This window comes from Oratosquilla oratoria, chromosome 12 (assembly GCF_046742065.1).
Source record: "Oratosquilla oratoria isolate Oo_2021 chromosome 12, ASM4674206v1, whole genome shotgun sequence".
Taxonomy (NCBI): domain Eukaryota; kingdom Metazoa; phylum Arthropoda; class Malacostraca; order Stomatopoda; family Squillidae; genus Oratosquilla; species Oratosquilla oratoria.
The window spans coordinates 21,023,166-21,035,665 of NC_134788.1; the positions used below are offsets into that span (position 1 = coordinate 21,023,166).

The 12,500-nt window shown below is 37.6% G+C and overlaps 1 protein-coding gene across 3 annotated transcripts in view; it reads right to left on the bottom strand.

The window, feature by feature from the left end:
- Positions 1–12,500, bottom strand: part of LOC143031062 (uncharacterized) — a 24,881-nt gene that overhangs the window by 11,856 nt on the left and 525 nt on the right. Inside the window, exons 1-3 of one of the 3 annotated variants that reach the window (XM_076194439.1) lie at positions 6,472–6,574; positions 6,089–6,189; positions 5,400–5,471 (exon numbers count right to left, since the gene is read on the bottom strand). In XM_076194439.1, coding sequence (XP_076050554.1) covers positions 5,400–5,471; positions 6,089–6,098 — 82 coding nt within the window. In that variant the 5' untranslated portion in view covers positions 6,099–6,189; positions 6,472–6,574. Of the gene's footprint in view, positions 1–5,399; positions 5,472–6,088; positions 6,190–6,294; positions 6,317–6,471; positions 6,575–12,500 lie in introns of those variants that run through there. The other 2 variants (XM_076194441.1, XM_076194440.1) reach the window with 2 other exon arrangements.

Consider the following 12,500-nt stretch of genomic DNA (forward strand, 5'->3'; position numbering starts at 1 on the left):
ACGAGAAGATACAAAAAAAGTTAAAACAGAAAAAGATAAAACAAAGTTAAACCAAAAGAAGTAACACCAAAAAAAGTTAAACCAAAAAAAGTCAAACCAAAAAGGTTAATCCAAAAAAAGTTAAACCAAAAAAAGTTAAACCAAAAAAAAGTCAAACCAAAAAAAGTCAAACCAAAGTAAAAAAAAAAGTTAAACCAAAGAAAGTCAAACCAAAGTAAAAAAAAAAGTTAAAAAAAAAAAAGTTAGACCAAACAAGTTAAAACAAAAACAGTTCAACAAAAAAAGTTAAAAACCTTAAGACGGAAAAAGTTAACAAAAAAAAAGTTAAAAAAAGTTAAAAAAAAAGTTAGACCAAAAAAGTTAAAACAAAAACAGTTCAACAAAAAAAGTTAAAAACCTTAAGACGGAAAAAGTTAACAAAAAAAGTTAAAACAAAAAGTTAAAAAAATATTAAAACAAAAGTTAACACAAAACAGTTAAAACAAAAGTTAAAAGAAAAGTTAAAACAGAAAGTTAAAACAAAGTTAAAACAAAAAGTTAAAACAAAAAGTTAAAACAAAAAGTTAAAACAAAATTAAAACAAAGTTAAAACAAACTTTTATAACAGTTAAGACAAAGAAAGTAAAAAAACAAAGTTAAAACAAAGCAAGTTTAAAGAAAGTAAAAGTTAAAACAAAGTTAAAACAAAGTTGAAACAAAGAACGTTAAAATAAAGTTAAAACAAAGAAAGTTAAAACAAAGAAAAAAATTAAAACAAAAAAGTTGAAAAAAAAATTAAACTAAAACAAAAAAGTTAAAACAAATGTTAAAAAAGTTAAAAAGTTAAAGCAAAAAAAATTAAAACAAAAACAGTTAGAGACAAAACAGTTAAACACAAATCAGTAACTGTTTTGTCTGTTCGAAACAAAAAGTTAACAAATCACTTAAAAAAGCAAGTAAAAAAAGTAAAAATAAAAATATTAAAATGTCAGTTAAAAAGTTAAAACACAAGTTAAAAAAGTTAAAACAAAACGGTTAAAACAAAATCGTTAAAACAAAAGTTAAATCTAAAAAATTCAACCAAAAATAGTTAAGAAAAATACACAAAAAAAGTTAAACCAAAAAAATTAAAACAAAAAACAGTTAAAACAAAAAACGTTAAGACGGAAAAAGTTAACAAAAAATCTAAAAAAAAAAAGTAAAAACAAAAAAAGTTAAAACAAAAAGCTAAAAAAGTTAAAACAAAAAGTTAAGACAAAAAGTTAAAATAAAGTTAAAACAAAGTTAAAAAAAAGGTTAAAACAATAAAGTTAAAACAAAGTTATAACAAGTTAAAACAAAGTTAAAACAAAGAAAGTTAAAACAAAGAAAGTAAAAAAACAAAGCAAGTTAAAACAAAGTTAAAACAAAGAAAATTAAAACAGTTAAAACAAAGCTAAACAAAAAAAGTCAAACTTCAAAAGACCACCCAACCACAACTAATAAAAAGAGAACTGGAGGGAATCAAGGGAAAATTCATTTTGTCATTCCCACAAAGACCAACAGCAGGGCAAATTTTACTACATCATGCACTTTCATACTTAAAGAAAAAAAAAAAAAACACTTGATGATAAGGCTTAAGAAAATATGAAAAAACACACAAAATACCTTCACTCACTCCCTCACTCACTCGTTCGCTACTGACAAGGCTTCTTAGCCCCAAAATTTAAGCATCTACTTACATTGGTTGGTGTAATGGTCAAATCCTACAAGTGGGGGCGAATGACGGGGCGATGAAATTCTACAGGAAGGGGGCTAATAACCGGCACGATGGTGCAGATCTGTAATTCAATATTAGAATAAGAGGCAAGTCGGGACAGGCGTGAGTAGCTATTAACCTATTTTGAAAATGTGTGCAAAATTTCAATATATCACATTAGTCAATAAACAAACAAATAACAAAACTAAGGATCTTAGGTCTTCTGTAACCCTAGGCCCTAGTAAAGAGTGAACACAACTCCATGCTCTGCACAATACCAGACGCACAGAGCCACAGACCGCAGACCAGGGTGTAAAATTAGCCTCATTTTATGCATACCTCAATTTATCAGTAACAACATATAAAGGGCATTAATTTTGGGATAACCAGAAAATCAAACTATATTACTAATTATGAGAACCACCACCAAGAAAAAAAAATAAAAACAATAGTACCCAGTCGAGTTCATAGTAGAGAGTCGAGTTCATAGTAGTCGAGTTCATAGTAGAGTCGAGTTCATAGTAGAGTCCAGTTCATAGTAGAGTCGAGTTCATAGTAGAATCGAGTTCATAGTAAAGTCGAGTTCATAGTAGAGTTGAGTTCATAGTAGAGTCGAGTTCATAGTAGAGTCGAGTTCATAGTAGAGTCGAGTTCATAGTAAGGAGTCAAGTTCATAGTAAGGAGTCTAGTTCATAGTAGGGAGTCGAGTTCATAGTAGAGAGTCGAGTTCATAGTAGAGAGTCGAGTTCATAGTATAGAGTCAAGTTCATGAACTATGAACTCGACTCTCAACTATGAACTCAACTCTCAACTATGAACTCGACTCTCGACTATGAACTCGACTCTCGACTATGAACTCGACTCTCGACTATGAACTCGACTCTCTACTATGAACTCGACTCTCTACTATGAACTCGACTCTCTACTATGAACTCGACTCTCTACTATGAACTCGACTCTCTACTATGAACTCGACTCTCTACTATGAACTCGACTCTCTACTATGAACTCCATTCTCTACTATAAACTCTACTATGAACTCGACTCTCTACTATGAACTCGACTCTCTACTATGAACTCGACTCTCTACTATGAACTCGACTCTCTACTATGAACTCGACACTCTACTATGAACTCGACACTACTATGAACTCGACACTACTATGAACTCCACTCTCTACTATGAACTCCACTCTCTACTATGAACTCCACTCTCTACTATGAACTCCACTCTCTACTATGAACTCCACTCTCTACTATGAACTCCACTCTCTACTATGAACTCCACTCTCTACTATGAACTCCACTCTCTACTATGAACTCCACTCTCTACTATGAACTCCACTCTCTACTATGAACTCCACTCTCTACTATGAACTCCACTCTCTACTATGAACTCCACTCTCTACTATGAACTCCACTCTCTACTATGAACTCCACTCTCTACTATGAACTCCACTCTCTACTATGAACTCCACTCTCTCCTATGAACTCCACTCTCTACTATGAACTCCACTCTCTACTATGAACTCCACTCTCTACTATGAACTCCACTCTCTACTATGAACTCCACTCTCTACTATGAACTCCACTCTCTACTATGAACTCCACTCTCTACTATGAACTCCACTCTCTACTATGAACTCCACTCTCTACTATGAACTCCACTCTCTACTATGAACTCCACTCTCTACTATGAACTCCACTCTCTACTATGAACTCCACTCTCTACTATGAACTCCACTCTCTACTATGAACTCCACTCTCTACTATGAACTCCACTCTCTACTATGAACTCCACTCTCTACTATGAACTCCACTCTCTACTATGAACTCCACTCTCTACTATGAACTCCACTCTCTACTATGAACTCCACTCTCTACTATGAACTCCACTCTCTACTATGAACTCCACTCTCTACTATGAACTCCACTCTCTACTATGAACTCCACTCTCTACTATGAACTCCACTCTCTACTATGAACTCCACTCTCTACTATGAACTCCACTCTCTACTATGAACTCCACTCTCTACTATGAACTCCACTCTCTACTATGAACTCCACTCTACTATGAACTCCACTCTACTATGAACTCGACTCTACTATGAACTCGACTCTACTATGAACTCGACTCTACTATGAACTCGACTCTATGAACCTCTCTAGGTACCCCCACAAAATAAAAAATAAATAAAAAATTAAATTATTGTTGCATATGAAAGACAACTTTATCAGAAACAAAATGCTTTTTAAAATTTTGAAATAGCTTGAAAAATAAGGGATACAATTTTTTGAATTATTTTCTTAGCCCGCATTTTTGGCTAGACGTTACCATAACAGTGTTAGAATTAAGGGTGGTAATTTGTAAACATTTCGGTAAAGAAATACACCTTAACTCTAAACCACTGGTCCATTTTTATTAAAATTCGGAATACTTGGGTTTTATGGATCAACAAATCATATGAGCATGTCATAAACAATGCGAGACATCTCCATCATACCATATTTGCCTTTTCATGGCAACCATGAAGCTGTCAATGGTGGGTCTCGCTAAACGCCGACCGAAGTCGACCAACGCCGACCAAAACCACACAATGACGGATTCTGCTCAAATGCATAATTTATATATAAAAAAATAGCACATGGTTGCATTATTTGACCTATTTTCTTTAAAATGGATTATTTCCACGTAAAATGATCAAAGAAAAGTTACGTTTTTATCCTCTGAAATATTATCAGCCGGTCACCAACGCTGACGAAACCCAAACAATGACGGCGTTGGTTGCCGGTTCATAATTTTGTCGAGGATAGAAACGTAACTTCTCTTCGATCATTCTACATGGAAATCACACATTTTAAACAAGATAGGTCAAATAGTGCAACCATATGCTATTTTTATATATAAATTATGCATTTGAGCAAAAACCGTCATTGTGTGATTTTGGTCAACGGTAATAAGTAAACAAAATCGAACGTGAACTGGACACATCAGATTCATGGGTGATATGGCTACATTCCGGGACGCTAAGCTCAAACATGAAGTTCTAAACGATATCAAGCTTCTCATGTCCGGGAGAAAATAGGTTGATAAACTTGTTTATGTAACTTAAAATTAATATTTAGTGATTCCTTACTTTAATATTTTTACTCGGAAAACTATGTTGCTGAGTTTGATAACCAAATTTCCGTTTAAATCGCTGAAACTTTGTTTCCATTTCAAGAATTAGCCTTACACTTGCAAAACAACAAGATAATTTGAACATCTTTCGAATGCGTTAAGCGCGGGAAGCATTCAAATTGAATTAAATAAAAGCTAGTGGGCCGCAACATATGGCCATCAAAACCATACATGGTCGACGGTGGCGCCGCGCGAGGATTCAGGGGTACCTAAACACATCCTAGCTAGGGTCAAAACTCCATTCAATTCTTCCCGTTCTTATTACTATTTTGGAAAGTAAACGAAAATTGCAGGTAATGATTTATTAAACGCAGGTTAGTCTAGTTTAGTTTTGTTTACCTTAGACGAATTCATCCTTTCATTTCATGCACTTTCTTACTTTGTACAAAAAAAAAAATCAATAATAAGGCTTTAAATAAAAAAAAAGACACTTGACGCCTCTTTGGAACTCATTCACACTAAAGAGCGATTAGCCCAAAATAATAATACAAATCTACTTACAGTTACAGTCCAATGGATGTCTCGTAGAGGTGGGTTGGTTGGTGCAGTGAATGATGTAAGTGATGCAGCGATCTGAAATTCAATACACGAATAAGCATGGATAAAGGCAAGTAGTTAATTTGTTCATGTGATAGTTCATGTCCATATGTGTATTTATGTCGAAGAAAAAAATAGCTACACTCACATGTCTAGAAGCCAGTAATCTCCCCACAATAGGGGGAACAATCACATGTATTCTCTGCAGCGGAGAAAAAAAAATTCCCTGTAACCAAACCTATGGAGGAGGAGGAGGAGGAGGAGGAGGAGGAGACAAACGAGCCATATCGTCCCCGGGTCAAATCATCTCCACACTCGTACGTAACAGTATTTTCACACCTCGAGTCTCCCGCATGCAGAGACAAGCAAGCTGACTATGTTCAATTGTCACAGAGTGACGGATATCATGGCCATATGGGCAGCCAAACTCTAGCCTAGCCATTGTGACTATCAGTAAAATTATATTAGGCTAGGTTAGGTTTCATGATCCAATCCATAAAATCAAATTGACTTGTATGAAAAATAGGATTGTACTGACTAGAATTAAAAAAATGTTACTTGGGAAAATTACTGGCACAAGGTGTAAATTCAACTATTTTCCTCAGAAGAGTGTCTAAAAAATAACATTTAACTAATTTTTTAACAGTACCTACCTAAATGCATTTCTGCCTCCTTTCTTCAACCCTCGCGTTGGCACCAATGTAATGATCAGGGTGTTGTCTTCTTCCCACACGACACACTTCCAGCCAGCCACCTGTAAGAAGGCATCGTCACAGAAAAGTTGGTAGACCACATTTTTCACAAAACTCAATTTTGCAATATTTTTTTTTTTCGTTTATAAATTCATCAATATACTTACTAACAGCATGTTTTCATACTGCAACAATCACATTGAATTAAACACTGAGTTTGACTGGAATATATCATTATTTCAATCACTTCAATATCTGCATCTACCAATATAATGTTTAATTTGATTTTATCTTAAATTTCAAATTGAAATTTCAAATAAATAATATATGAACTCCATTCTTACCTATCCGTCTCCATCCTACGATTTCCCGCCCAAAACTAACGCGCTTCCCTGCTTACAATTTCAAATCCTTCGTCACGTTCCATCACTCATTTCAGCACCTTCGGACGTTAGTTAAAATGAATTATATATTACTCATAAAAAATCAAATCAAATATTTCCTTGAATATCAATACAATAACTAGAATGTAAATATTTGAAGTCTGTCAGGTCATCGTAGCAGTCAGTCGAGTCATCGTAGCAGTCAGTCGAGTCATCGTAGCAGTCAGTCGAGTCATCGTAGCAGTCTGTCGAGTCATCGAAGCAGTCTGTCGAGTCGTCGTAGCAGTCTGTCGAGTCGTCGTAGCAGTCTGTCGAGTCGTCGTAGCAGTCTGTCGAGTCTTCGTAGCAGTCTGTCGAGTCATCGTAGCAGTCTGTCGAGTCGTCGTAGCAGTCTGTCGAGTCGTCGTAGCAGTCTGTCGAGTCGTCGTAGCAGTCTGTCGAGTCATCGTAGCAGTCTGTCGAGTCGTCGTAGCAGTCTGTCGAGTCGTCGTAGCGGTCTGTCGAGTCGTCGTAGCGGTCTGTCGAGTCGTCGTAGCGGTCTGTCGAGTCATCGTAGCTGTCTGTCGAGTCATCGCAGTTGTCTGTCGAGTCATCGCAGTAGTCTGTCGAGTCATCGCAGTAGTCTGTCGAGTCATCGCAGTAGTCTGTCGAGTCATCGCAGTAGTCTGTCGAGTCATCGCAGTAGTCTGTCGAGTCATCGCAGTAGTCTGTCGAGTCATCGTCGCAGTCTGTCCAGTCATCGTAGCAGTCTGTCTAGTCATCGTACTAGTCTGTCGAGTCATCGTACTAGTCTGTCGAGTCATCGTACTAGTCTGTCGAGTCATCGTACTAGTCTGTCGAGTCATCGTACTAGTCTGTCGAGTCATCGTACTAGTCTGTCCAGTCATCGTACTAGTCTGTCGAGTCATCGTACTAGTCTGTCGAGTCATCGTACTAGTCTGTCGAGTCATCGTACTAGTCTGTCGAGTCATCGTACTAGTCTGAATTGCAATTCCAGTTGATGGTAGAGGGTCGAGTTGATAGTAGAGTCGAGTTGATAGTAGAGAATCGAATTGATAGTAGAATCGAGTTGATAGAGTCGAGTTGATAGTAGAGTCGAGTTGATAGTAGAGTCGAGTTGATAGAGGGTCAAGTCGATAGTAGAGGGTCGAGTCGATAGTAGAGGGTCGAGTCGATAGTAGAGGGTTGAGTCGATAGTAGAGGGGAGTTTATAGAGTCAAGTTGATAGTAGAGGGTCGAGTTGATAGTAGAGGATCAAGTTGATAGTAGAGGGTCGAGTTGATAGTAGAGGATCAAGTTGATAGTAGAGGGTCGAGTTGATAGTAGAGGGTCGAGTTGATAGTAGAGGGTCGAGTTGATAGTACAGGGTCGAGTTGATAGTACAGGGTCGAGTTGATCGTACAGGGTCGAGTTGATAGCAGAGGGTCGAGTTGATAGCAGAGGGTCGAGTTGATAGCAAAGGGTCGAGTTGATAGCAGAGGGTCGGGTTGATAGCAGAGGGTCGAGTTGATAGCAGAGGGTCGAGTTGATAGCAGAGGGTCGAGTTGATAGCAGACGGTCGAGTTGATAGCAGACGGTCGAGTTGATAGCAGAGGGTCGAGTTGATAGCAGAGGGTCGAGTTGATAGCAGAGGGTCGGGTTGATAGCAGAGGGTCGAGTTGATAGCAGAGGGTCGAGTTGATAGCAGAGGGTCGAGTTGATAGCAGAGGGTCGAGTTGATAGCAGAGGGTCGAGTTGATAGCAGAGGGTCGAGTTGATAGCAGAGGGTCGAGTTGATAGTAGAGGGTCGAGTTGATAGTAGAGGGTCGAGTTGATAGTAGAGGGTCGAGTTGATAGTAGAGGGTCGAGTTGATAGTAGAGGGTCGAGTTGATAGTAGAGGGTCGAGTTGATAATAGAGGGTCAAGTTCATAGTACGGAGTCGAGTTCACAGTAGAGTCGAGTTCATAGTAGAGAGTCGAGTTCATAGTGGAGTCAAGTTCATAGTAGAGAGTCAAGTTCATAGTAGAGAGTCAAGTTCATAGTAGAGTCGAGTTCATAGTAGAGAGTCGAGTTCATAGCAGAGAGTCGAGTTCATAGTAGAGTCGAAGTCATAGTAGAGAGTCGAGTTCATAGTAGAGAGTCGAGTTCATAGTAGAGTGTCGAGTTCATAGTAGAGTGTCGAGTTCATAGTAGAGAGTCGAGTTTATAGTAGAGTCGAGTTCATAGTAGAGAGTCGAGTTCATAGTAGAGAGTCGAGTTCATAGTAGAGAGTCGAGTTCATAGTAGAGTCGAGTTCATAGTAGAGTTGAGTTCATAGTCGAGAGTCGAGTTCATAGTCGAGAGTCGAGTTCATAGTCAAGAGTTAGGTACCCCGGAATCCGCGCGCGGTGCCACTGTCGACCATGTAATGTTTACGTTGCCATTTCTTGCGGACCACCAGCTTCTGTTTAGTTAATTTGAATGCTTCCCGCGTTCAGCGGATGCGCAAGATATTAAAATTACCTTGTTGTTTTGCAAGTATATGCCCAATTCTTTAAATAGAAAATGTCTTCAGCGATTCGAACGGAAATTTGGTTATCAAACTCGGCAACATAGTTTTCCGAGTAAAAATATTAAGGTAAGGTATCACTAAATATTATTTAAATATACATAAACGTGTTTATCAACCTATTTTCTCCCGGATATGAGAAGCTTAAGAGCGTTGATCACTTAATGTTTGAGCTTAGGGTCATCACATATAGGCATGTCACCCATGAATCTTATGCGTCCATCACCATTGACGACCAAAACCACACAATGACTGTTTTTGCTCAAATGCATAATTTATATATAAAAAATAGCACATGGTTGCATTATTTGACATATTTTCTTCAAAATGTGTGATTTCCATGTAAAATGATCGAAGAGAAGTTACGTTTTTATCCTCTGCAAAATTACTAACCGGCAACCAAGGCAGACCAAACCAAAATGCTGGCTTTTGCTCAAATGTATAATTTTAAATAAAAATTAGCATATGGTTGTATTGTCTGACCTATTTTCTTTAAAATGTGTGACTTCCATGTAAAATCATCAAAGAAGTTACGTTTTTATCCTCTACAAAATTACCAACCGCCAACTGCCGACCAACGTCGACCAAAGCCAAAACCATGCAATGACGGCTTTTGCCCAAATGCATAATTTATATATAAAAAATAGCATATGATTGCATTATTTGACCTATTTTTTTTAAAATGTGTGATTTCCATGTAAAATCATTAGAGAAGTTACATTTTTGTCATGCAAAAGCCGTCTTTGTTTGGGTTTGGTCGGCGTTGGTTGCCGGTTGGTAATTTTACAGAGGATAAAAGCAAAACTTCTCTGATCATTTTACATGGAAATCACACATTTTAAAGAAAATAGGTCAAATAATGCAACCATATGCTATTTTTTATATATAAATTATGCATTTGAGCAAAAACCGTTATTGTGTGCTTTTGGCCAGCGTTGGTCGACTTCGGTCGGCGTTTAGCGAGACCCACCATCGACAGCTTCATGACTGCCATGAAAAGGCAAATATGGTATGATGGAGATGTCTCACATTGTTTTTGACATGCTCATGCGATTTGTTAATCCATAAAACCTACGTATTCCGAATTTTAATTAAATTGGGCCAGTGGTTTAGAGTTAATGTGTATTTCTTCACCGAAATCTTTACAAAATACCACCCTTAATTCTAACACTTTGTTATGGTAAAGTCTAGCAAAAAATGCGGGCTAAAAAAATAATTTAAAAAATCGTATCTCCCTTATTTTTTAAGCTATTTCAAAAATTTAAAAAACATTTTGTTTCTAATAAAGTTGTCTTTCATACGCAACAATAATTCAAGGGTTATTTGTTTTTTGAAAATTTTGTGGGGGTACCTACAAGAGTCGAGTTCATAGTAGAGTAATTCAGCATAAAAATACTTTGCTACTAGGTAAATATGCTAACGAACGAATCTTAACTAACCTACACTAACCTAACCGGTAAATCTTTAGTTTCGACCATGGGAGTTATATAGCATTAGCAAATTAAATATTAATTTTGTAATTTAAAAGGTATCAATCTTTAGTTTCAACCATGGGACCAATATAGCAATACAAAATTAAATATTAATTTGTATACTCCGCAAACTGAGTGGTCAAAACGTCCCCGGGTCATAACTTCCCCAGGACAAAACATCCCCGGGTGAGACCAAAACGGCCCCGGGTCAAAATGCCCCCTGGTCAACACATCCTAGCTCGGGTCAAAACTCCATTCAATTCTTCCCGTTCTTATTACTATTTTGGAAAGTAAACGTAAATTGCAGGTAATGGTTTATTAAACGCAGGTTAGGTTAGGTTAGTCTAGTTTAGTTTTGTTTACCTTAGACGAATTCATCCTTTCATTTCATGCACTTTCATACTTTGTACAAAAAAAAAAAAAATCACTTCAATAATAAGGCTTTAAATAAAAAAAGACACACGACGCCTCTTTGGAACTCATTCACACTAAAGAGCGATTAGCCCAAAATAATAATACAAATCTACTTACAGTTACAGTCCGATGGATGTCTCGTAGAGGTGTGTTGGTTGGTGCAGTGAATGTAAGTGATGCAGCGATCTGAAATTCAATACACGAATAAGCATGGATAAAGGCAAGTAGTTAATTTGTTCATGTGATAGTTCGTGTCCATATGTGTATTTATGTTGAAGAAAAAAATAGCTACACTCATGTCTAGAAGCCAGTAATCTCCCCACAATAGGGGGAACAATCACATGTATTCTCTGCAGCGGAGAAAAAAAATTCCCTGTAACCAAACCTATGGAGGAGGAGGAGGAGGAGGAGGAGGAGGAGGAGGAGGAGGAGGAGGAGGAGGAGGAGGAGACAAACGAGCCATATCGTCCCCGGGTCAAATCATCTCATCTCCGCACTCGTAAGTAACAGTATTTTCACACCTCGAGTCTCCCGCATGCAGAGACAAGCAAGCTGACTATGTTCAATTGTCACAACAGTCACATAGATAGAGTGACGGATATCATGGCCATATGGGCAGCCAAACTGTAGCCTAGCCATTGTGACTATCAGTAAAATTATATTAGGCTAGGTTAGGTTTCATGACCCAATCAATAAAATCAAATTGACTTGTATGAAAAATAGGATTGTACTGACTAGAATTAAAAAAATATTACTTAGGATAATTACTGGCACAAGGTGTAAATTGAATTATTTTCCTCAGAAGAAAATGTTCGTGACCATATGTGTAATTATGTCGAAGAAAAAAATAGCTACACTCATGTCTAGAAGCCAGTAATCACAATAGGGGGAGCAATCACATGTATTCTCTGCAGCGGAGAAAAAAAAAATTCCCTGTAACCAAACCTACGGAGGAGGAGGAGGAGGAGGATTGGAGGAGGAGGAGGAGGAGGAGGAGGAGGAGAAGGAGGAGGAGGAGGAGGAGAAGGAGGAGGAGGAGGAGAAGGAGGAGGAGGAGGAGGAGGAGGAGTTGACAAACGAGCCATATCGTTCCCGGGTCAAATCATCTCTGCACTCTTAAGTAAGAGTATTTTCACACCTCGAGTCTCCCGCATGCAGAGACAAGCAAGCTGACTATGTTCAATTGTCACACGGAGTGACGGATATCATGGCCATATGGCCAGCCAAACTGTAGCCTAGCCATTGTGACTATCAGTAAAATTATATTAGGCTAGGTTAGGTTTCATGATCCGATCAATAAAATCAAATTGACTTGTATGAAAAATAGGATTGTACTGACTAGAATTAAAAAAAATTTACTTAGTAAAATTACTGGCACAAGGTGTAAATTCAACTATTTTCCTCAGAAGAAAGTGTCTAAAAAATAACATATAACTAATTTTTTAAAAGTACTTACCTAAACGCATTTCTGCCTCCTTTCTTCAACCCTCGCGTTGGCACCAATGTAATGATCAGGGTGTTGTCCTCTTCCCACGACACGCTTCCAGCCAGCCACCTGTAAGAAGGCATTCTCACA